Source organism: Mytilus californianus, unplaced genomic scaffold (genome assembly GCF_021869535.1).
Source record: "Mytilus californianus isolate M0D057914Y unplaced genomic scaffold, xbMytCali1.0.p SCAF_2, whole genome shotgun sequence".
NCBI classification, from domain to species: Eukaryota; Metazoa; Mollusca; class Bivalvia; order Mytilida; family Mytilidae; genus Mytilus; species Mytilus californianus.
Window position 1 is genome coordinate 115,763,385 of NW_026262668.1, and position 23,032 is coordinate 115,786,416.

The window sequence follows — 23,032 nt, forward strand, 5'->3', positions numbered from 1 at the left end:
AACACTTATGGAACTATTTATTAAAACAAGAGTGCACACGCTGAAATGTCTCGCCTTCTTTACTAATCATTGATATTATGTTGATAGTCCTAAATATAAATCTTTATTACAACTGTCACATAAACTTAACATTAACCAAGTAAACTAAACATTGACCAATGAACCATGAAAATGAGGTCAAGGTCAGATGAACCATGCTAGGCAGGCATGTACAGCTAACAATTCTTCCATACAACAAATATAGTTGACCTATTGCTTATAGTTTAAGAAAAACAGACGAAAACACAAAAACTTAACACTGAGCAATGAACCTTGAAAATGAGGTCAAGGTCAAATAAAACCTGCGTGACTGACATATAAATCATAAAATATTTCCATACACCAAATATAGTTGAACTATTGCATATAGTATTAGAAAAAAAGACCAAAACTCAAAAACTTAACTTTGACCACTGAACCATGAAAATGAGGTCAAGGTAAGATGACACCTGCCAACTAGACATGTACACCTTACAATCATTCCATACACCAAATATAGCTGACCTATTGCATGCAGTATTAGAAAAAAAGACCAAAACTCAAAAACTTAACTTTGACCACTGAACCATGAAAATGAGGTCAAGGTCAGATGACACCTGCCAGCTAGACATGTACACCTTACAATCATTCCATACACCAAATATAGTAGACCTATTGCATACAGTATAAGAAAAACAGACCAAAACACAAAAACTTAACTATAACCACTGAACCATGAAAATGAGGTCAAGGTCAGATGACACCTGCCAGTTGGACATGTACACCTTACAGTCCTTCCATACACCGAATATACTAGACCTATTGCTTATAGTATCTGAGATATGGACTTGACCACGAAAACTTAACCTTGTTCACTGATCCATGAAATGAGGTTGAGGTCAAGTGAAAACTGTCTGACGGGCATGAGGACCTTGCAAGGTACGCACATACCAAATATAGTTATCCTATTACTTATAATAAGAGAGAATTTAACATTACAAAAAATCTGAACTTTTTTTTCAAGTAGTCACTGAACCATGAAAATGAGGTCAAGGATATTGGACATGTGACTGACGGAAACTTCGTAACATGAGGCATCCATATACAAAGTATGAAGCATCCAGGTCTTCCATCTTCTAAAATATAAAGCTTTTAAGAAGTTAGCTAACGCCGCCGCCGCCGCCGTAGCCGCCGCCGCCGCCGCCGCCGGATCGCTATCCCTATGTCGAGCTTTCTGCGACAAAAGTCGCAGGCTCGACAATAAGTATTTCCCGACAAATCTTTCTTATTGTTTATTTGCCAACCAGCCATTAAATCAGTGAATGCAGCATTAATAATGAAAATGTTCAGTAAAATTCCAATATGGTCTCTTCTACTAGATAAACTTTATATGTTTCGGAGTTTAGTGTGACGTCCATTTTCTCTGAACTAGTATACAGTTTTGTTTAGGGGACAACTAAAGCCCGCCTCCGGATGCGGGATTTTCTCGCCGTGTTGAAGAACCCTTGCTGGCCTTGAGATGTTTACTTCTCTTTGGTCGAGTTGTTGTCTCTTTGACACATTCCCCGTTTCCATTCTCAATTTTATTTCAAATTATTACAAGTTATATATAAAAAAAAAAAGAAAAGAAAAGAAAAAGGACCTAAATGTGGTTAAAATCCAGATTTTGTCGACTTTATAAGAAGAGCTCGACAAAAATCGTTCTATTTAACTCTCATATGTTCATGCTTCATCTTGATACTGTAAATTCTTTAATTAATAATGGAATTATATTGGGGGCAAAAAGGGCCCTCGTCTACACCTTTTGTACAATTGACAGTTTTCAGGCTTGCTTAACGTCAACAAGAGTAGTTATATAAGCAATATACCAGAGGCATTTATCTGACCTGAAAACTCATAAAAATCTCTGCTCTATCCACTTTCACTCATCTTTACAATTTCTATCTTATTAAAAAAGAAATAAATGGGGAATGTGTCCATGGGACACAGATGATGCCCCAGCTTGCATATCATATAAAGTTATAAAGAGACATAACTGAAGAACGGTTAAAGTGACGCTATCCAAATTTGTACTTGATCTGAGTTTTGTGGTAATGAGTATTGTGTATTAGTTTCATAATATTTGGATGAGGCAAACTTCAGTTAGAGACCGGAAACGAAAAATTCAGCAATTTTTCCATTTGAAAAGGGGCATAACTCTAGAACGGTTAAAGTGACGCCACCAAAATTCAAGCTTGATCTGTGTTTTGTGGTAATAAGCATTTTGTATAAGTTTCATAACATTTGGTTGAGGCAAACTAAAGTAAGAGAACGGAAACCAACTTTGGGACGGACGTACGTACGTATGTACGGACGGACGGACAAGGGTAAAACTTAATGCCCCTTAAGGCATAAAAAAAATACCTACTACAATTAATGTTACACCTATTCAGTTATATGAAGTTTTTTTTAGGTATTTTAAATGATTTTTGTTATTTATATGTGTCAAGCTTGGTGTGAACTGCAAGTCTCTTTCTTAAAAGGACCCCACTGGAAATAAAGTTTCATTAACTTTTGTGGGTCGTCCTAGAGTAAAAGTCTAGTCCATTTAATTAATTAGACTATTTACAATCTAGACAAATACCAAAATAATTAAAATTTACATAATTTTATATTTTAAATTATCTTAGTGATCATTTTGTTAAACTTTAGAAAATCATATCTTTAACATACTCCCTACACGCAACATCGGAGTTAACGTCGTCATTCCGACAGGATGCGAATGTATGTCCATAGGGCAACATGCACCGCTCGCACATATCCATGTTTCATGAATAAATAAATACATGTCAAAAACTTAATTTGGCATATCTTTTCAAAAGATAATGAACATGTATTATATACTACAAGTTTCATGTTGATTAGGACGCAACTTCATGGTAAATGGCCTTAAATTCAGAATACCTTACACACACACTTTATAACTTGTACTAGACCAACAAACAGACAGACCGGTAAACATATAGCGCCCCTCCCCTACTATCGTTGTCAGGGCATACACATTCAATTGTTATGATCGAATCAGTCAATAATTGACTTATATTACTAACCATTCTATAAACGCTGCTGACATCCACCAATCAGTTTTATATATATCCTTAGGTACATCATAAAAGACTGGAAACGTTTCATTCCAGTCACTTCTGACTACAGGTAAAACAGGGACAAAAGTAGTCGTGGGTGTTGCATACTTAAGTTGTGACTGTTTGTTTGGTATTACCTCTGTTTTGTTGATCGCCTTTGGTTCAGGTAAAAAAAATGTGTTTGGTATATTTGTGCGTTGTATGTAACCTGCAAAAAATAAAATCATAACATGTAATAACAAGCATTAACAAGCATTCCAATGTTTTGCTAATGCATCGTCCACTACAGACTACAGCAATAACTGAAGGTGAGCATTCATTTGATAGTATATAATGTGCAAAGGCACAATGCAGTAAAACTTGATCAACCGAAACAACACTCATATTAACCGGTAAATTATTATAAGATGACTATATGCAAAAACTAAATGAAAAATTATATTTATTATAAGATGACTATATGCAAAAACTAAATGAAAAATTATATTAGTTAACTAACAGAAAAGTTATATTCATTACAAATCCTGCATAAACTAACTGAAAAGTTATATTCATTACAAATCCTGCATAAACTAACTGAAAAGTTATATTCATTACAAATCCTGCATAGACTAACTGAAAAGTTATATTCATTACACATCCTGCATAAACTAACTGAAAAGTTATATTCATTACACATCCTGCATAAACTAACTGAAAAGTTATATTCGTAACAAATCCTGCAAAAACTAACAGATAAGTTATATTCATTACAAATCCTGCATAAACTAACAGAAATGTTATATTCATTACAAATCCTGCATGTTATATTCATAACAAATCCTGCATAAACTAACAGAAAAGTTATATTCATTACAAATCCTGCATAGACTAACTGAAAAGTTATATTCATTACAAATCCTGCATAAACTTACTGAAAAGTTATATTCATTACAAATCCTGTATAAACTAACTGAAAAGTAATATTCATTACAAATCCTGCATAAACTTACGGAAAAGTTATATTCATTACAAATCCTGCATAAACTAACAGAAAAGTTATATTCATTACAAATCCTGCATAAACTAACTGAAAAATTTATTCATTACAAATCCTGCATAAACTAACTGAAAAGTTATATTCATTACAAATCCTGCATGTTATATTCATTACAAATCCTGCACTAACTGTTTGTTTTTTTAATGAAATCATAGTGACAGCAATAATTACTGGAACAAAACTTGATCGGAATTTTCTTATACAATTAATCTACCCATTACGTTAGATAATGTTTGCATAATAATCGGACTTAACAATGACCTGACACAGGTCATTATTTTATGCCCAGAAGCACTATCGTCCGGGTTGTTTCTTCAAAAGTATGGCCTATCGTTCTGAAAGCAAATAACTCCGTATAGGTGTATAAAAAAGTGAAAACAGTTGATTTCTTTATATATCTTCGTCCAATTTGGCATAATTCTGTCCAAAAAGGTAGACCAACCTACCCAAGAAGGACAGTCTTAATTGTTTCGTAACTTCTCACACGACCATACATGTTTGAAAAAACTCCGGTCAACATCTTGATATAATAAATGTTCCGCTGTATTCCATTGTTTGCTTTATACATGCATGCTACTTTTTTTTTTTTTTTTTGTATACGTTTCATATTCGATAAAAAGCTTGTAGCATATTTGTAGCAATTGTCTTTCCTCAATTGAATTGAAACCCATGCTAATACATACAAATCTGTCAATAAATATATCCAAAGAGACGCTAAATTGGATCCACTTGAACTAATTAAACGTTTTATTTCAGAGATGATATCTTCCATAATGTTTACCTGTTTGGTATAAAGTGACGTATAAACAGGTTATCACTATGGTTACAACAACGACATACTTTATCCAATGTTGATAACCTGGAAGTAAAAATCAACAGATTTTAATGATTCATTTTATAACGAACGTATTTTACTGATATGAATAAGAATATATTAGAGTATGGTTATGTATTATAAGATTCGAATAAAAAAAATATAAGATGATTATATAAGGTTAGGTACATTCAGATACATGAAACTTAATTTAGTTTAGTTTGGTTTATAAAATCCAAGAACCATGAACTGAGATCACGGCGAACTAACAAATGTCTAGACGAATCCTTAAGATCATTAAAGAACTTTAAGCGAGAAAACTCACATACCCACGCCCTGAAAAAATGAAGGTGAAAAGCTTTTAATGGCCTGGTGACACGGTTTTTCGGTCTACTTTCAAGTATGATTCCTTTCTGATATTTATGCCTTAAGAATTAGAACACACTCACCCATTCTCGTCCAATGGAAAATCAGTACAAATTGTCTTGTAAAAGAGCAAAAGAAAAAACTCATGAGTACTGTTGTTAGCTAGCCACTCGCTCTAAATTTCATAGTACATACCTTTACATAGACTAACCGATACTTATAAATGAAAACAAGATATTGAACTATAAGAATTTTCAGTTGAGATTTCAATATTGTAAACGTTATATAATGGTACTTATACAGAACAACAAGAAAAAAAGAATGGAAAAGGGGAAAAGGTGTAGGTGAAATAATATTTAATCTAGTTTTTTTTACGAGACCTTTAAATCAATGTTTTTTTTAAGAAACAATGACTGTTGATATGATAAACAAAGGAAGATTTATATACAAAATAATGAACGAAAAACAAATATGATATACATATCCGATTAAGATTGCAATCCGTTATAAAATATTTGGGTTAGCATCCGAAAACGGAAATGACTGACGGACTGACTGGAGGACGAGTAAAAAATTGTATACACTCAACTGCTTTAAATTTCCGGTATGAATAAGGCATTTTATGTACTTCATAATTTTTGTCTAGCCCAGTTCCCATCTGACCATGAAAGTATACTTACTTTCATATTTTACGCCGCCGTCAATATAAGTGTATGCGTCGGATTAGCATATGTTTAATCTACCTTCCGTTATATTCGTCGAATGCGAGACAAAACTTTAAATGTTTTTAAAATTAAATATCAAAACACAGTTCATACGTATTGATTTTTCATAAATCAGAAGATCAAAGTTAATCAGACAAACATTACTGTTCTCATATTCTTTGGGGGAAACTGTTTATATCCACAAAAATATGTTCGACTTAAATACAGTGAAATAGACTTTGCATATATTTTATAAAAGAAAGCTTTATGTTGAGTTACTTGCCACTATTTAAGTCATATTTTTCATATAAATTGTAAAAACAGATTGTCACTTAATTTAACAATATTGAATATGGCGTTTGAATTTAACTTTGTTTTTGGTATTTCTAAACTGCATAAAGTAACGTTAGCCATAATAGGTTTTTGCAATGAAGATCAAAAGTGCAAAACTTGTGTTTGCAGATGGTGATCATTTGATCTCTAAAATTTTACGAAAACAAAATACCTGTACGTAGATTTTATTGCTATAAACATTCCAATTGTTACGCAATAACGTGCATGCCATATTATTAAACATCCAGTATCAAGAAACTTTAATGGAAGGCCACTAAAACTGTTGAGTTAACAACGTCTGAAAGCTAAACGTGGAAAATAAACAAAGTAGCTTTTTGTCGTTATGAGGCGCCGATTTTTCTTTATACAGACATTTTCTCGTGCCGATTTGTTTTGGTGCTGAAGTATTTGGAATTCAAAATAAACAAGAGGCTCTTAAGAGCCTGAATCGCCAACCTTTCCAAAATTGAAATTAAAGGCAAAAACTCAAAAGCTGGTAAAAAATCGTCTTTTTAGAGCAATTTCTACTATAAGGGGTCAACCAATGGTTTCTGTCATATTGGGATTCTTATAGATCTTGTAAACCGATCATGTTTGCTGTTTACATTTTCTACCCATCTGTTATATTATGTCTTTCATGATTAGAGGTAAATACTCTAAAATTGACAATTACTCCTACAATTAATGAGCTATCTGATGATAACGGTCATTTTTTTGTAGATCTTTTATAGCTGACCAATTTCGTTGTTTCTACCTACCTATTAGTTTTAAAGATAATAGGCAAAAACTACTAAATGTACGGAAGCGTACTAGCGCCTCACACAAACTTTTTTTTAATTATATTTTTTCCTACGTTTGCGTTACATTATAATTCTTCCTATATTTGCGTTACATTATATTTCTTCCTATGTTTGCGTTACATTATATTTCTTCCTATGTTTGCGTTACATTATATTTCTTCCTATGTTTGCGTTACATTACATTTCTTCCTATATTTGCGTTACATTTTATTTCTTCTTATGTTTGCGTTACATTATATTTCTTCCTATAATTGCGTTACATTATATTTCTTCCTATATTTGCGTTACATTATATTTCTTCCTATATTTGCGTTACAACGCAAACCTTTGTGTTATCTTATTTCTTGTTCATGTTTCAAGGGAAGTATAAAAAATGTAGCTATTATAAGTGGACGAGGCTGCATGTATTAAATTTTATTACTCTTTGCACTTATTGCCAAGTGAAATGCTGGAGTGTTTAGCATATAATCATGACATAATAAAGCACAAGAGAACATAAAGACAATTGAGTAAATTGAAGTTGTACAGAAGAAAATTAAAAACCAACCCTGTTAATGTAGCTGACTATATATTTACTTTCAAAGTAAGCGCTCATACGATCCTTGTGTAAGATAAGTTTAATAGATCCAAACAAGCTCCCCTCTTGAAATAATTGTACAAGATAAAAAAAAAATGGTTATAATTATTATGTATTTTACATTCAAATTGCTACCCAAGCGTCTTTTCAAAAATAGTTACCTTACTAGACTTAAATTCAAAACCCCTTGATTTTTGTAAAAGAATCTTTATGATATTCTGAGATTTTAACAAAATTTTCATACTAATTAATCAATTTCTAAGCCGAAAGATCATTTTCTCTATTATCGTTTCACAATTGCATGAAATTTTTTAGCGCATCTTTACTTTGCTACTTTCCGTAGATCAAAATCGTGTTATTTCTATTGAAATATCTATTTTCATTTTAAATTTATATAATTTTCATACAAAAATCATTCTTAATTTGTGTAAACATGTAGTTGCGACACAAGTAGTTTTTAGTTATGAAATATACAAAACTTAATGAATGATTAAAATCAAAATGTTTGCATTATCTTGCAAAGGTTTGCGTTTAAAGGATGTATCCTTCTGAAATTTCAGTCTCGTTGAAATCTCGTTCGGGAATTATTTCCAAAACATGTGATACATGTGGAAAATATCAATGAATTTAAAAATATATTATAATCAAACTAAACAGTATGAAAAAAAGTTCTTACAATAAGTAGTTTTTGAGTAATAAAATTTTCAAAATTTACAACCAATCCGGTCAGCGTCATCAGCCAAAATGTTGAGGAAATGGATGAGGGGTACAAAGAAATGATTTTACCAAAAATATGTACATCCCATATCAATTTTTTTCTTTTCAAAATTCTTAGATATGTATTTTTTCAATCATTTATAACAAAGAAGTTGAAATAGTATGCTTTTTGTTCGTAAAAAAAGAGAAAAATCATAAATTGACAGCATTGTCAATTTGACACAAAAAAGCAACAAAATTTTATAAAACTTTCTAATATTAACACCAACCTATAGTTTTTTTTTCAGTTAAATTTATTCAGGTTGGTCCACTTCATCTTTAGTGAAAGTATGAAAAAAAGTTTAATTGTGAAACTGTGATTTTTTTTCATGATAATAGCACAAAAAAAGGTAAAATTTGATGAAAAATGGGAAAATCATCAAAAATGGGGTACTTTTAAAAAGCAAACCCAAAAATCAAGTTAAGAAAAAATGTTTAATGCTAGAAATGTTTGGTTCTTCAGAGGTGTACACCCTTTACGTTTTAACGCAAACATCAGAAAATATAGAAAAAGAAGTTTGTGTGTCGCTAATACGCTTATTTTTTAATGAGTCTAAAATCATCATTTAAGTGCAATTACTACTGAAAGACAAATCGGTTCAGGTGAGCTTAAGTAGGTTAAAATCATTTGTTTTATGTCAACTGTTTCAACTCCTGTCAAATATTTGAATTATTTGAAGATCTTGTGTTGCTGATAATTTTTGTTGATTGTTTAGCTAATCAGAACTAAAAACTTTGCTCGTAGTACGCTTCAAAAGTTATAGTAGAGTTAAAATCCTTGAAACTATGCTCTATAGATGTTTTGTTGCATATTCAGTAAACTTTAAACATTACTTATCATTTGTAATGTTTTAGCATATTGAGAATGTCATTCATGTTCCTGTTGCTTTTAATACATTATAACCGATTACATAATAACATGGTCGGTTGGTTTGGCTTAACAAAACTTAACTTTATAACCCCATCAAAGATACCATTAGACTCATCAATGGCGCTCGGATCAAATTATTTGCAAGGCCATGCATATAATATACGAAATTGAAGAACACCGCAGACAAAAAATCCGAAAAGTTGTGCCAGATACGGCTACGGCCATTAATGACTGGGGGTAGAACAACATTAGTGTTTAGAATAATTCAAAACTTTGTAAAACAGAAAATTTAATTTGACCGTTTCATTGATATATCATGTCAACCATGAAGTGCTGACCACTGGGCTGGAGATATCCACGGGTACAAAACGTCCACCAGGAGTGCTGACTACTGGGCTGGAGATACACACGGGTACAAAACGTCCACCAGAAAAGCTGACTACTGGGCTGGAGATATCCACGGGTACAAAACGTCCACCAGGAGTGCTGCCTACTGGGCTGGAGATATCCACGGATACAAAACGTCCACCAGGAGTGGCATCGACCCAGTGGTTTTCAAAACTCATTATAGATATCAGGACTATAATTTGAAATGAAAGATGTGCGTTTCGTCTGCATGAGACTCCTCAATGGCGCTCGATTGAAATCAGTTGGAAGGCCAAACCAAATACAAAGTTGAAAGACCAAAAATTCCGAAAAGTTAAATACGGCTAATGCCTTCTATACCAGGGGGTAGAAAAACCATTGTGTTTCGAATAATTTAAAACTGTGTAAATAGAAAGTATACAGAAATAGACCGTGTAACCGCTTATCGAATGCAGTTGATTAACCGATTGAGCAACACTGTATACTCTACATCTCATTTTATTCATATTTTGATTTTACAAATCAGGAGAGAGTAGAAATATTGCTGATTTCTTAGGGAAAAAAACATGTCTCTTTTCAAAGACGTTTGTGTATCCCTTTTTTAGAGTATTACTTTACTTTACATGTACAATGTATTATAATTTTTAGCGCAGTATGATATTGACTCGTGAATGCCGACCTTGAAGTATGCCAGTACAATTGGTGTTAAAAAATTCCGTTGGTTTACCTAAGCCAAATCGTTCACTGCTCATCATAATCAATTTCATATTACCGTTATGTCCATCCGGCTCCATTTCTTTATTTAATCGAACAAAGGCGTGTTCGATTGAAACGGTGAACTTGACTGTCCTTGCTGCAAATTCTAGTCACAATGAATTAATTCGAAGATAAAAATAATTGGATTATCTGATTTTTTCATATTACACTACCGTTTATTGTTTTAAAAAAGTCCTTAACAACCTTTTCAATTCCCATATAATTAGCATTGAAACATGAATATGGTTCATCATAAGGTATTGTGCAATGTGGCATTCTTTACAGTTCTAAATTAATTTGAGTAAAGACAAACCTGTGCCCTGGAAAAGTTTTAAAGCATTACTGGACCTAAATATATAAAAGTTGTATGCTTTTTTTTAAGTTTAAAACGTTCTTGAATTTTGAGTTTCATTTCTTTTAATCCTGCAGAAGATTGAAATATAGACTAGGTATCGAAATTACAATTGTTTGTTTTTGTTATTATCATTATTTTTTTTTGCCTAGCAACAGATTTGAAACCTGCCATTAATATACTATTATAAACCTTATCTATAAAAAAAATACGTCTTTTCCGTATGAATAAAAATGTATCATTGTATAATACAGATATGGAAATCTCAAACAATTACGTTTTATTTATCTATATTATTTAAACGAGTATATATCAACACCTTAACCACCAGAATGACCCATAGCAACAAAACCTTATAATAAGCAACCACATACTTTATGTAATCAATAATTTGTTAACCAAAGCTATGTTTATTTTGTAGGTACTTAAACGGCAATTGTACAAATCTTACATTTTGTTCGCTTGTTGCATGCCTAGAAACTACATAGCAACCGTACGCACTGCATTACAACGACCGTTTTCATGTATGATTTACGTTGATCATGTTGGTATTGTACTTTTTTATGGTATTTTGTCATCTACGGTATTGCACTTCTGTAGATCTATCTCTATCCGAATATAGATGGAAGTCACTTGGTGTTCACTTAAAGGAAAAAAAGACCTTAATAATGCGGACATACTGACCTTAAAAGCAATATGTTTCTTCCTGATATCATAATATTAGCGACAATGTATTATCCAGCAGGATTTCTGAGTATTTGCTTTAGCTTCGGGGAATCAAAACCCCTGCCCCATAGCTGTTGTGCTAAAAAACAGACTTCATAACTTGAACTATTATTTTATTCTATTATAAAACAACAACTATATGAACTATGAACAGTTTTCTTTGACAAATATATAATGTTCTGTAGGATGTTCATGGATTCAATGATTATCTTTCTAAGGAGTTCAACTTGGTGAATAAAGCATTTCTCTCAATATAGCATGTATAGCATACTATGTTTAGTATAAATTACCCCCAAAACAGGTAAACACAATAATAAGATATAATCTGATATTAACAACCACATACACACCATTGGTGAAAATCTGTGAAAAAAATTGTTATAAGACAAGGCTTAGAGTCTGATTTGGAAACTAGCAGGACGTCAATATTAAAAATGTAATTTATTGGATAAACCTATTGCATAATATATCAGCCATATAGAATACCACAAACAATATTTAATCTCCACAGTGACCAAAGTGTTCTTTGTTGAAGATACAAACCATCACATGTCAATCAGTTACAAGCTATGACAAACTTTGACAACTTCACCGACGATTTTTGTTCTCAATACTTATGATTCATAATATAGATTTCTGTACCGTTTTATGTAGAGTATGGTCAGTGAGAGGAAAGAGATCAAAAGTTGACATGTACAATGCACCCCGGTGGAACTTAAGATACGACTGTATGGATCGACCCTCTTTCATGTGACCACAAACGAGTGCAAACATATTCTTATCCTTAAACAGGTTAAAGATATCAATTAATTAACTGTGCAAAGGGATATATAAATGCTTGTTTTTGCCCCTAATTCTTGAACAGTTAGGACATTAACCCCCAAATTCAATCCCAACTTTCCTTTTGTTGTATCGAACCTTGTGGTACAATTTCATAGAGATTAATTCACTTATACTCAAATAATTGTCTGGAAACCAAATGTCTTCGGACGACGACGCTCACGACGCTGACGAAGACATTATATTGCCGCAATTTTTTTAAAACAAGGACCGGAAATCATTTTGAAAGGACATTTTTTGTTATCCACTGACACAAGTTAAACCTTACAAAAATTCGCGTGCATCTGAAATCTATATCGAAAGGTACTTCCTTAAATATTATTTCTTCAAATGGCTACTACTCTACTGCCTTCGTTAAAAATAACAAGAGTGCACACGCTGAAATGTCTCGCCTTCTTTACTAATCATTGATATTATGTTGATAGTCCTAAATATAAAGCTTTAATACAACTGTCACATAAACTTAACATTAACCAAGTAAACTAAACATTGACCAATGAACCATGAAAATGAGGTCAAGGTCAGATGAACCATGCTAGGCAGGCATGTACAGCTAACAATTCTTCCATACAACAAGTATGGTTGACCTATTGCTTATAGTTTAAGAAAAACAGACCAAAACACAAAAACTTAACACTGAGCAATGAACCTTGAAAATGAGGTCAAGGTCAAATAAAACCTGCGTGACTGACATATAGATCATAAAATATTTCCATACACCAAATGTAGTTGAACTATTGCATATAGTATTAGAAAAAAAGATCAAATCTCAAAAACTTAACTTTGACCACTGAACCATGAAAATGAGGTCAAGGTCAGATGACACCTGCCAGCTAGACATGTACACCTTACAATCATTCCATACAGCAAATATAGTAGACCTATTGCATGCAGTATTAGAAAAAAAGACCAAAACTCAAAAACTTAACTTTGACCACTGAACCATGAAAATGAGGTCAAGGTCAGATGACACCTGCCAGCTAGACATGTACACCTTACAATCCTTCCATACACCAAATATAGTAGACCTATTGCATACAGTATAAGAAAAACAGACCAAAACACAAAAACTCAACTATAACCACTGAACCATGAAAATGAGGTCAAGGTCAGATGACACCTGCCAGCTAGACATGTACACCTTACAATCCTTCCATACACCAAATATAGTAGACCTATTGCATACAGTATAAGAAAAACAGACCAAAACACAAAAAATCAACTATAACCACTGAACCATGAAAATGAGGTCAAGGTCAGATGACACCTGCCAGCTAGACATGTACACCTTACAATCCTTCCATACACCAAATATAGTAGACCTATTGCATACAGTATAAGAAAAACAGACCAAAACACAAAAACTTAACTATAACCACTGAACCATGAAAATGAGGTCAAGGTCAGATAACACCTGCCAGTTGGACATGTACACCTTACAGTCCTTCCATACACCGAATATACTAGACCTATTGCTTATAGTATCTGAGATATGGACTTGACCACGAAAACTTAACCTTGTTCCCTGATCCATGAAATGAGGTCGAGGTCAAGTGAAAACTGTCTGACGGGCATGAGGACCTTGCAAGGTAAGCACATACCAAATATAGTTATCCTATTACTTATATAAGAGAGAATTTAACATTACAAAAAATCTGAACTTTTTTTTCAAGTAGTCACTGAACCATGAAAATGAGGTCAAGGACATTGGACATGTGACTGACGGAAACTTCGTAACATGAGGCATCCATATACAAAGTATGAAGCATCCAGGTCTTCCACCCTCTAAAATATAAAGCTTTTAAGAAGTTAGCTAACGCCGCCGCCGCCGCCGGATCACTATCCCTATGTCGAGCTTTCTGCGACAAAAGTCGCAGGCTCGACAATAAAACAGCGAAAATAAACTGGGGAAAATGTGAATGAGACTCAAAACTTGAGGAAAATCCTTTAGTGTAAACATATTTTATTAATTAAATTTCAACTAAGTGTCAGGTTTGCGAAGTTTCCATGAAATTGTCATGGTCTCGGTTTTCTGATGGTTAAAGGTCACTAGCCAATTTGAAGACCATCTATGGATTTTTGCTAGATAAGTATTAAAGTTTCTTGCCGATTCTCGGGGGTCATCTACTATCAAATATAAACTAGTATCACCAGCAAACAACTTAATAGTGGACTATATATCAGATATGATATCATTTATAAATATCAATGATAACAGATGTCCCAGGATCGAACCCCTGGGGTACTCCAACCTTTGTATTGCCCCACGCACAGGATACATTATTAATAACGACCCTTTGCTTTCTATGGGAAAGATAATTTTGTACCCATGCCAAAATAGAACCCTTTATGCCAATAGCTTTCAATTTTCTCAACAACCCCTTAGGGCAAACTTTGTCAAACGCCTTACTTATGTCGCAAAAAAATACTCTAATTTCTTTCCCGACATCTAATGCCTTCCCAAACTCATTTGTAATATTAAGCAATTGATTAATGGCTGAGTCCTCTTGTGTGACACCTGATTGGTTTGGAGTAATAATCTGGTTTGCAAGTAAGAAATTATGAATATGCTTAAAAACACATCTATCCATCACTTTCCCAATAACGCTTAGCAATTAAATAGGTCTGTAGTTTTTATAATCACTTGGAGAGCCTTTCTTAAATACAGAGGAAACATTAGCACATTTGCTAAGTGATAAAGACAGGATATCACAGTGGATATTTCAAAATTCCAGGTGCTTCCTTGAGAAGTCTTTGGCTTACACGATCTGGTCCCGATGCTTTTGATACGTCCAAAATCTTCAAAATGTCTACTACCACGTTCTCAGATATGACCATATAACTAAGTCCATCTGTTCGTCTGTCCGGTATGTCTGGCATTTGTGTGTTAGAGTCATCAAGATTTGATTGACTACAAAAATAATCATTAAATATGTTTGCCTTTTTTTGTGTCTTCACAGATCAGATTATCATTCTTTTTCCGATTTCGCTCCGATATTACTATTTCGACGAAAGTTATTGGTTTTCTTTTTAAAAGAGATTTTTTTAATTTTTGAGTGCCTCCGCCAAAGTGAGCCAATAATTTCTTTTCTTAGTCTGCAAACCCCGTTTGTATGCCATCTTAATCACTAACTATTACAGTTGCTAACGTTGGCGGAGTCCTTTTGAAACCAAATATGTCAGTCCAAAAATCAACATTTTTCTACCTTTTGACGTATTCAAAGCACTTTAAGCAACCCAAAATCAGGTTTCTGCTTTACTAAAAGATAAAATACGCATGTGCTACTGAAGAACAGATTTCTGCAAATCTTTTCCGATGCTAAGTTCATTTATGTCATGAAAATTATTTTGTGACAAAATAGGGGACCAAATACGGCCCTTAGTGTAACTTGTCCTTTGAAGTATATAAAAAAATAAGATTTTATATATCTAGGTTCAGACATGCCATTAAACTTTCCCAGATGCACCAGTAGTTTGTGCTCGAAATAAATGTGAAGGGTGCAAACATGGCCATATCGCGCAAGCATTCCTGGTGGTCGTCTAAAGTGTGCATCTGACCCGATCATTTTATGCACACTTTATAATCCGACATCATCTATTCAAATAGAGCTAATCGAGACAGAAATAGGTTAGATCCGCAACAACAAAAATCACTTTAAAAGAAATAAAAATTCTATATCTCATTTAACTTGGACCAGATAGCTGCAAAAGCATGACCCAAATGTGTTTACGTAAAGGAGAGGTATTTGGCGGGAGAGTTTATTTTAAAGCAGAGTTTGTAAAGGTGGATTTAAGGGGTGAGGCCGGCCCCCTATTTGGAGCTATAATTATATATATTATTAATCCCAAGAGCTATCTAACGGTTCTATGATTATTGAAAATATTTTTGACGAATAAGCCATTACAACTGAGATCCTAAAGAAGTTATCGTTTTAGTAAAGACATTCGGGGTCGAGTTCAACTCTTTAGAGGCGACGAAAGATAAAACGAACTGTCATCTTAAAAGTCATGCATATTTTGAAATAAGGTATTTATAATTACTACTTAGAACAATAGACTTTTTATTTTAAAATTTTAGTCTTGTATCTCTTGATTATTTTTATATTTATTTCAATAGTTTAGAAGATTTAAATTTTATTTACTTAAGGCAAATATAATTGCTTCTCAGTACAGTAGACTTTCATTGTAAAATTGTACTCTCGTATTTTTTATTATTTATGTATTTATTTCAATTTTAAAGAAGATTTAACATGTTTTTCTATTTTTTTTCGATTGAGGTTTATATATGCACGTGTTATGACTATGAAAATAATTATTGTCATTGTGCAAAAACTTTGATTGTACCATTTTATAACATTTTTAAATAAAGTAATTCATAACAGCAGACATGGACGTGAGGAAGCGGAGATTCTGCAATAATTTCAAATTTGGCCTGCTAAATTGAAGTGTAGTTATAAAATGTCCTTTTAATACTTATCAAATGTTGTAAAGTTGTTCACTGAAATTTGTAGTTGCTCGTATCTTCTTGTATTGTAGTTCGTTTGATCCCCCGAGCGACGCGTTGCTGGGGACATAGAAATACCGACAATCCGTCCGTCCGTCTGGTCTTGTAAGCGCTCTCATGTGTACAATTCTTGTCAGGTTTATATCATGGATTTATATCAGTAATGTCTCGGACAAGTTCGAAAATCAGCGCTGAAGAATTCTTTTTTCATGTGTTATGTCCTTTAGAAACGTAAATTTTATAGACTTGAAAATTGCAATTTTAGCGCCCTCATGTGTACAATTCTTGCCAGATATTTACGAACTTATATCATAGGTTTATGTCAGGAATGTCTAAGTTAAAGATAAGACCGAAAGTAAACCCCGATCAAATATTTAAAAAAAAGTTATGCCCCTTGGAATTATCAACTTTGCATTGTAAGCGCTCTCATGTATAAAATACCTTCCAGATATTTATGAAGTTTATATATAAGGTTCATATCAGAAACGTCTCGGACAAGTTAAAAAATCAGTGACGATCAACTATCTTTAAGAGTTATGCCCTTGAAAATATTAATTATGACGAAAATTGCAATGTAAGCACTCTCACATCTACATTTCTTGTAGGATTGTAATGAAATTTGTATCAGCAAGGTCTTAGTCGAGTTTGCAAATCAGCGCTGATCAACTATTTCTACAGGAGTTACAGTATGTCTCAGTGAAATGTAATTTGTATTGCACATTGCATCGGAAGCACTCCGTCGCCTACATTTCTCGTCGAATTTTCATGAAGTTCTTATGAATTGCTTATATCAGCAAGGTCATTGAAGACTGCCGACCAACTATTCTTTTGAGTTATACCCCTTGGAAATTATCGATCAAATAACTGCATTTCTTGTAAGATATTTATAATTTTGTTATTGCCTTGGACAGATAAAATATGTGCAACGCAGTGGGACATTGGAACTTTTTTCTTTTATTACTTCAATTTCAATCAATAAAATATTTACTATTTCAAGGCCATTAAAATGTTAAAAAGAAAGGAATATGTAAAAATATGTTCCAGTTGAACATATTAGAGAGTCTGGATTGGGTTTACAAAATAGAGAATAATGGGCTTAGTTAGAGAAAATGGGCCTAAACAATACACAATAGACAAAAATGGGCCAAAAAAAAAAGAATAGAGAAAAATGTTCCCACAATTATGAATAGAGAATGGTTCTAAAATATAAAGAATAGAGAAGCATGACCTAAAAATGAAAGAGTACAGAAATGAAAGATCCCCTATCAAGATCCTTACATTAAGTGTTCTTGATATTAACAGATAATGCTGGAACAAGATCCAGGATGCTTTCAACGTGTAACACTAGGTGTTCAAGGGTACACACTTTTAGTCCAAGATGTACACAATATTCGTCCAAGTAGTACACACATTGCCTTCTTAAGGTGCACATGTATTTAAAATTTGGAACACCAAAGTAAATACTTAGACCACTATTACACGTTCCACGTTCCACGTTATACACGGTCTAAAAAAAACTTATATTTACAGTGTGCAATGCATTAATTTAGGAAAATTTAACTGAAAAAAATGCGAATATGACTTACATGTAATCTTGAATCGTTTATTATTTCCCATTGAAAAAACTAACATAAAACAAATAAATCACTTCAAAGTTATGTAGTGTACGCATTTAGACTGTATCAAAAACACGTACTATTAATCTCCACCAAAAATAGAAATAACTCGTGTGAAAGGTTTCCTTTTTAGTTCAAATGAGTTGGGTTTTTTTTATGGCACATAAAATAGTCAGTAAAGTGACAAAATTGCAAGTCTGCTGTGTTTTAAGGATAAATAATAAGCACCAAAAAAAATAATTCCTACCTATCTACCCTATTTTTCTACAAGAGTAAATCCTTTACATGTTTTTTTCTTGGGTATATACAGATGACGTATAAACTTATGTGTACAAACTATATGACCAAAAAAGGCCTTGATAAACTTAACGATTATAAATGCGTAATCCATCGTTTCAGTAATTAAATTTGATCCAATGTTTCGCAAAACATTATAAAAATCCATTTCCGTGTTCTACATCATTATTTATATCTTAAAACTATTTGTTAAAGTTTACATGTGTTCTTTCTACATGAATTTCAGCTACGGAAACACTTGAGAATATGATCATGGGAGTATTATAATGTAAAAATATAGTACTAACATCATAACGACTTAATATAACTCAAACAAGTTTGAGCTTTCTAAAAAGCTGTGGACTGCTTCGCTCTATCATAATTTAAGGTAATGTGGTTGTTGATTTAGTATTGGAAATGTTGTATTTTTAGATATTGATTGATATACACCCATGCTTTTAAAATTTGGTTCACTTTACTTGTTGAAAATTATAACATTTACAAATAGACACGACTCTGGAGGTGTGCCTAGATTGGCAGAAGTTATAAAATACAGATAATGCTTTTGTAAACATTGTATAGGAACATTGTTTAGCAAAACAAATCGTGCATATTGCAGATTAAAAAAGCAAATAAACACGTATCAATAATTGATATTTCAATATTGCATAATAAAACGAAGATGAATTAATGACAGTTGATCGGAACTGAAATACACATAGTTAATTTTCCGGCATTTGATGTCTTATCCTGAGACGAGAAAAGTCTGTAATTCTTTAACTCAATTAAGCCAATAGCTGAAGCTGTATCTTAGCCGCATCATAAAGCAACCAATCAGAATCTTTACGTGATAAGTAATTATTTCAAGATAGCGTGTATGTCGACTGAAACTAATAGCTCCGCACCGTGATGCGAAGCAATAATAATCTACACAACACAAAGAACACACGTGACAAATACAACGATAGGTTTTTAATAGAAAAAATAAAATAGCCAGGTACTTGAAAACAATGAGGACAAAGATATTTTATATTGTCTGAGTAAATTTTTATACGAAATGTTTATTTTTTGTCGAAATTTAATATTTTAATAGTTATGATAATACAATAATTAAAAATCCTCATCACAAATTTCGAGCCGAGTAGATACACTCTTCTTAATATTTTAATCCATCCAAACTAACTACAATACCGTATTTGATACTCGATCCAGGGAGTTATATATCGCTATATACTACAATACCGTATTTCATACTTGTGTCTTTCTATGTTGTGATGTTACACTATTGTTTCAGATAAGGGTGAAGGTTTGGTACCATTAAAACGTTTAAACCCGCTGCATTGTTTGCACCTGTCTTAAGTCAGGAATCTGATGTTCAGTAGTTGTTGTTTGTTGATGGGGTTCATAAGTGTTTCTCGTTTCTCGTTTTTATATAGATTAGACCGTTGGTTTTTTCGTTTGAATGGTTTTACACTAGTAATTCTAAGGACCTTTTATAGCTTGCTGTTCGGTGTGAGCAAAAGCTCCGTGTTGAAGACCGTACTTTAACCTATAATGGTTTACTTTTATAAATTTTGACTTGGATGGAGAGTTGTCTCATTGGCACTCATACCACATCTTCTTATATATATTGATCCAGAAAGTTATATATCGCTATATACTTCAATTCCGTATTTCATACTTGATCCAGAAAGTTATATATCGCTATATTTGGTTTGGGAATCTGGCTGTACTTGTAGAAATTTAAAATCAAATTGGATATCACATCCTAATTTTACAGCGATGTTGTTTAAAGAACTCAATAATTAAGGCATCATCCCTATTCTTAAAGGTTATAAATCGGCATTATAAGTAAGATCTTTGAATAATGTCTTTATCGGTATATTCATTGATTTTATTTTTAAAATTTTGATACATGAATTCTTATCAGCATGATTGTATTGGCATTCAGGTATTAACACTTATGGTCCAACTACATCCTGTCTATACTCATTTCATGGTTTTGCATCAGGCCATATCATGCCTTTCTAAGAATGCTTACGACGCCTGTTCACTAAATCAGTAAGAGGTGTACTGATTGGCGTTTTATTCTGGGAGAACAACGTTTTATTTGTTAGTTGATATTGGACCCTGTAGTAGCTTTCAATAACTGTTTGTACTCTAAGATCGGTACTTAAAGTCTTTTATCATTTTGATAATTTGTGTTATAACCCTTTCTAACTGATTTTTTTAGTTTGTTTTTACATTGTATTGATGCACCATTGTCACAGTTTGTGGTGAGAGCCGAGCACTCACTATCGTGTTAAACACCTAAAATTCTTTGTCATAAGCCAGAAATCTGTATTCAGTAGTTGTCGTTTGGTGATTTCTGTCATGTTTTGGTTTCGATCATTGTTGTGGTATAAATCTGACCGTTGGTTTTCTCTATTGAATTGTTGCACATTTTGTCATACTAGGTTCTATACTAGAATACTATATGGAATGTGTTTTGCCTGCGATAAAATCCATGGAAAAGTATTTAAAATACTTACTAACCCTAACCCTAACCCTAATTAATTTCAATTTAGGTCGGCGAATTTATTGATATACATGTATTATTTACATTTTTCAAAAACGTTTAACGTAAAGATGTCTCATAAAAATCAAGTAAAATATTGAAGAAAAAAAAAACAAATTTCAGTTATTTTTACAGTAAAAACTCATTTTCAGATTTTCCTCAAAAAGATAATATAATTATCTTATGGAAACATGTTCTTTATAATATTCTATATGATTTCATGACTCTAGATTTTCCTGATGGAGTAAGAAATGTTTAATGAACTGCTCTTCGTATGAATACAAATAATCCAGACAACAAAGGGTGTATGAATATTCCGTTCACAAAAAAATCATCCTGCCTCCTCCCAGACAATCCAAAATATACTATTGGCAAATCCTTAAAGGAAGGAGGTGATGGTAAAAATATTTAACAGAACATAAATCGTCATTTAAAAAAGTGGGAAAGAAAAAACCATGAAAAAACGTGAAAGTATAGCACTGCTCTGTTTTACATTGCCTACATGTGTAAAAACAACCTGACAAATCTTGGACACACAGGGTCTGTATTTTAATCAGATTGATTTAATCATAATACATTAGCGAATTACATGGGAGAACCACAGTATAATACGGCAATGCTTATAGTATATATTCAGTAAAAATTTAATAAAGAAGTAGGATGCCCTCCTTAAAAAACATAAAAAATTGTGACTAAACATTACCTGAATTATTACTTGGTATTCAACGAGGGGATAATGAGCAACCGATCATTTTTATTGACAATTTAGTAAAGGGATGGAGCTACTATTCTAAATTTAACTGAGTACATAATTATCCGATATGCGTCAGTTTTGAAATGAATATGGAGAGGGTCCCTCTTTACATTCTTAATTGTTATATTTAGTATCCATCAAAACAGAAGTAAACAACATCAACCACTCATAACAAACTGACCCACTTATTGCAGTAAATTAGTGCCATATATGTACACATATATATATGTTGTATAAAAATAAATAAAAAATAACAGACAGCGTTAATGATAATAACTACATGATAATAAAGAATGTTAGACTTACCGTTACAAGAACCGGCCATTGTGGATTTTACGTGTCACAGTACAATATGTTATCTTATCACTTATAAATACGTTCCTGTGTTGCGACTACAAACATGTTTACAGTCTTTTATCAAAATAATTCATTTCCTTTCGCGTATAGTACGATAACTACCGGTATAATGTCATTGTAAACTTAGCTAAGGAAGAAAGTTAATTTTACATATAATCTCACTCTTCTCCTTGTCAACGTGCACTCACATAACTATCACTTATTTGTAGTCTGTTGTGTTTTGCATTAAGAGTTATCTTATCGCATGACTTTTTTTGTAAGGTTTAATGACATCAAATGACCATCCGTCTTTAACCAAAGCTGTTTGTATTTTGTTTGACACCTACCTCCTTTGAAGTGTGAGTCAATATTCCTAAGAATATAAGTCAGTCAGAAGCCTAAGCCTATATTCTACACGAAATTAAGATATGTTATGCTACACGAAATTAAGATATGTTATGATACACGAAATTAGGATAGTTTATGCTACACGAAATTAAGATATCCAAGGTTGGAAGATGGAAACCACTAACCTAAGACTATATTCCA

The 23,032-nt window shown here is 32.6% G+C and overlaps 1 protein-coding gene across 3 annotated transcripts in view; it reads right to left on the reverse strand.

Moving 5' to 3' along the window:
* Positions 1–23,032, reverse strand: part of LOC127730831 (probable methyltransferase-like protein 24) — a 70,006-nt gene that overhangs the window by 15,242 nt on the left and 31,732 nt on the right. Inside the window, exons 1-4 of one of the 3 annotated variants that reach the window (XR_007995316.1) lie at positions 22,454–22,687; positions 11,559–11,679; positions 4,961–5,038; positions 3,108–3,348 (exon numbers count right to left, since the gene is read on the reverse strand). Coding sequence is in view for 2 of the 3 variants with exons in the window: in XM_052239436.1 (XP_052095396.1) it covers positions 3,108–3,348; positions 4,961–5,038; positions 22,454–22,472 (338 nt within the window). In the remaining variant the exon portion in view is untranslated. Of the gene's footprint in view, positions 1–3,107; positions 3,349–4,960; positions 5,039–11,558; positions 11,680–22,453; positions 22,688–23,032 lie in introns of those variants that run through there. The other 2 variants (XM_052239436.1, XM_052239435.1) reach the window with 2 other exon arrangements.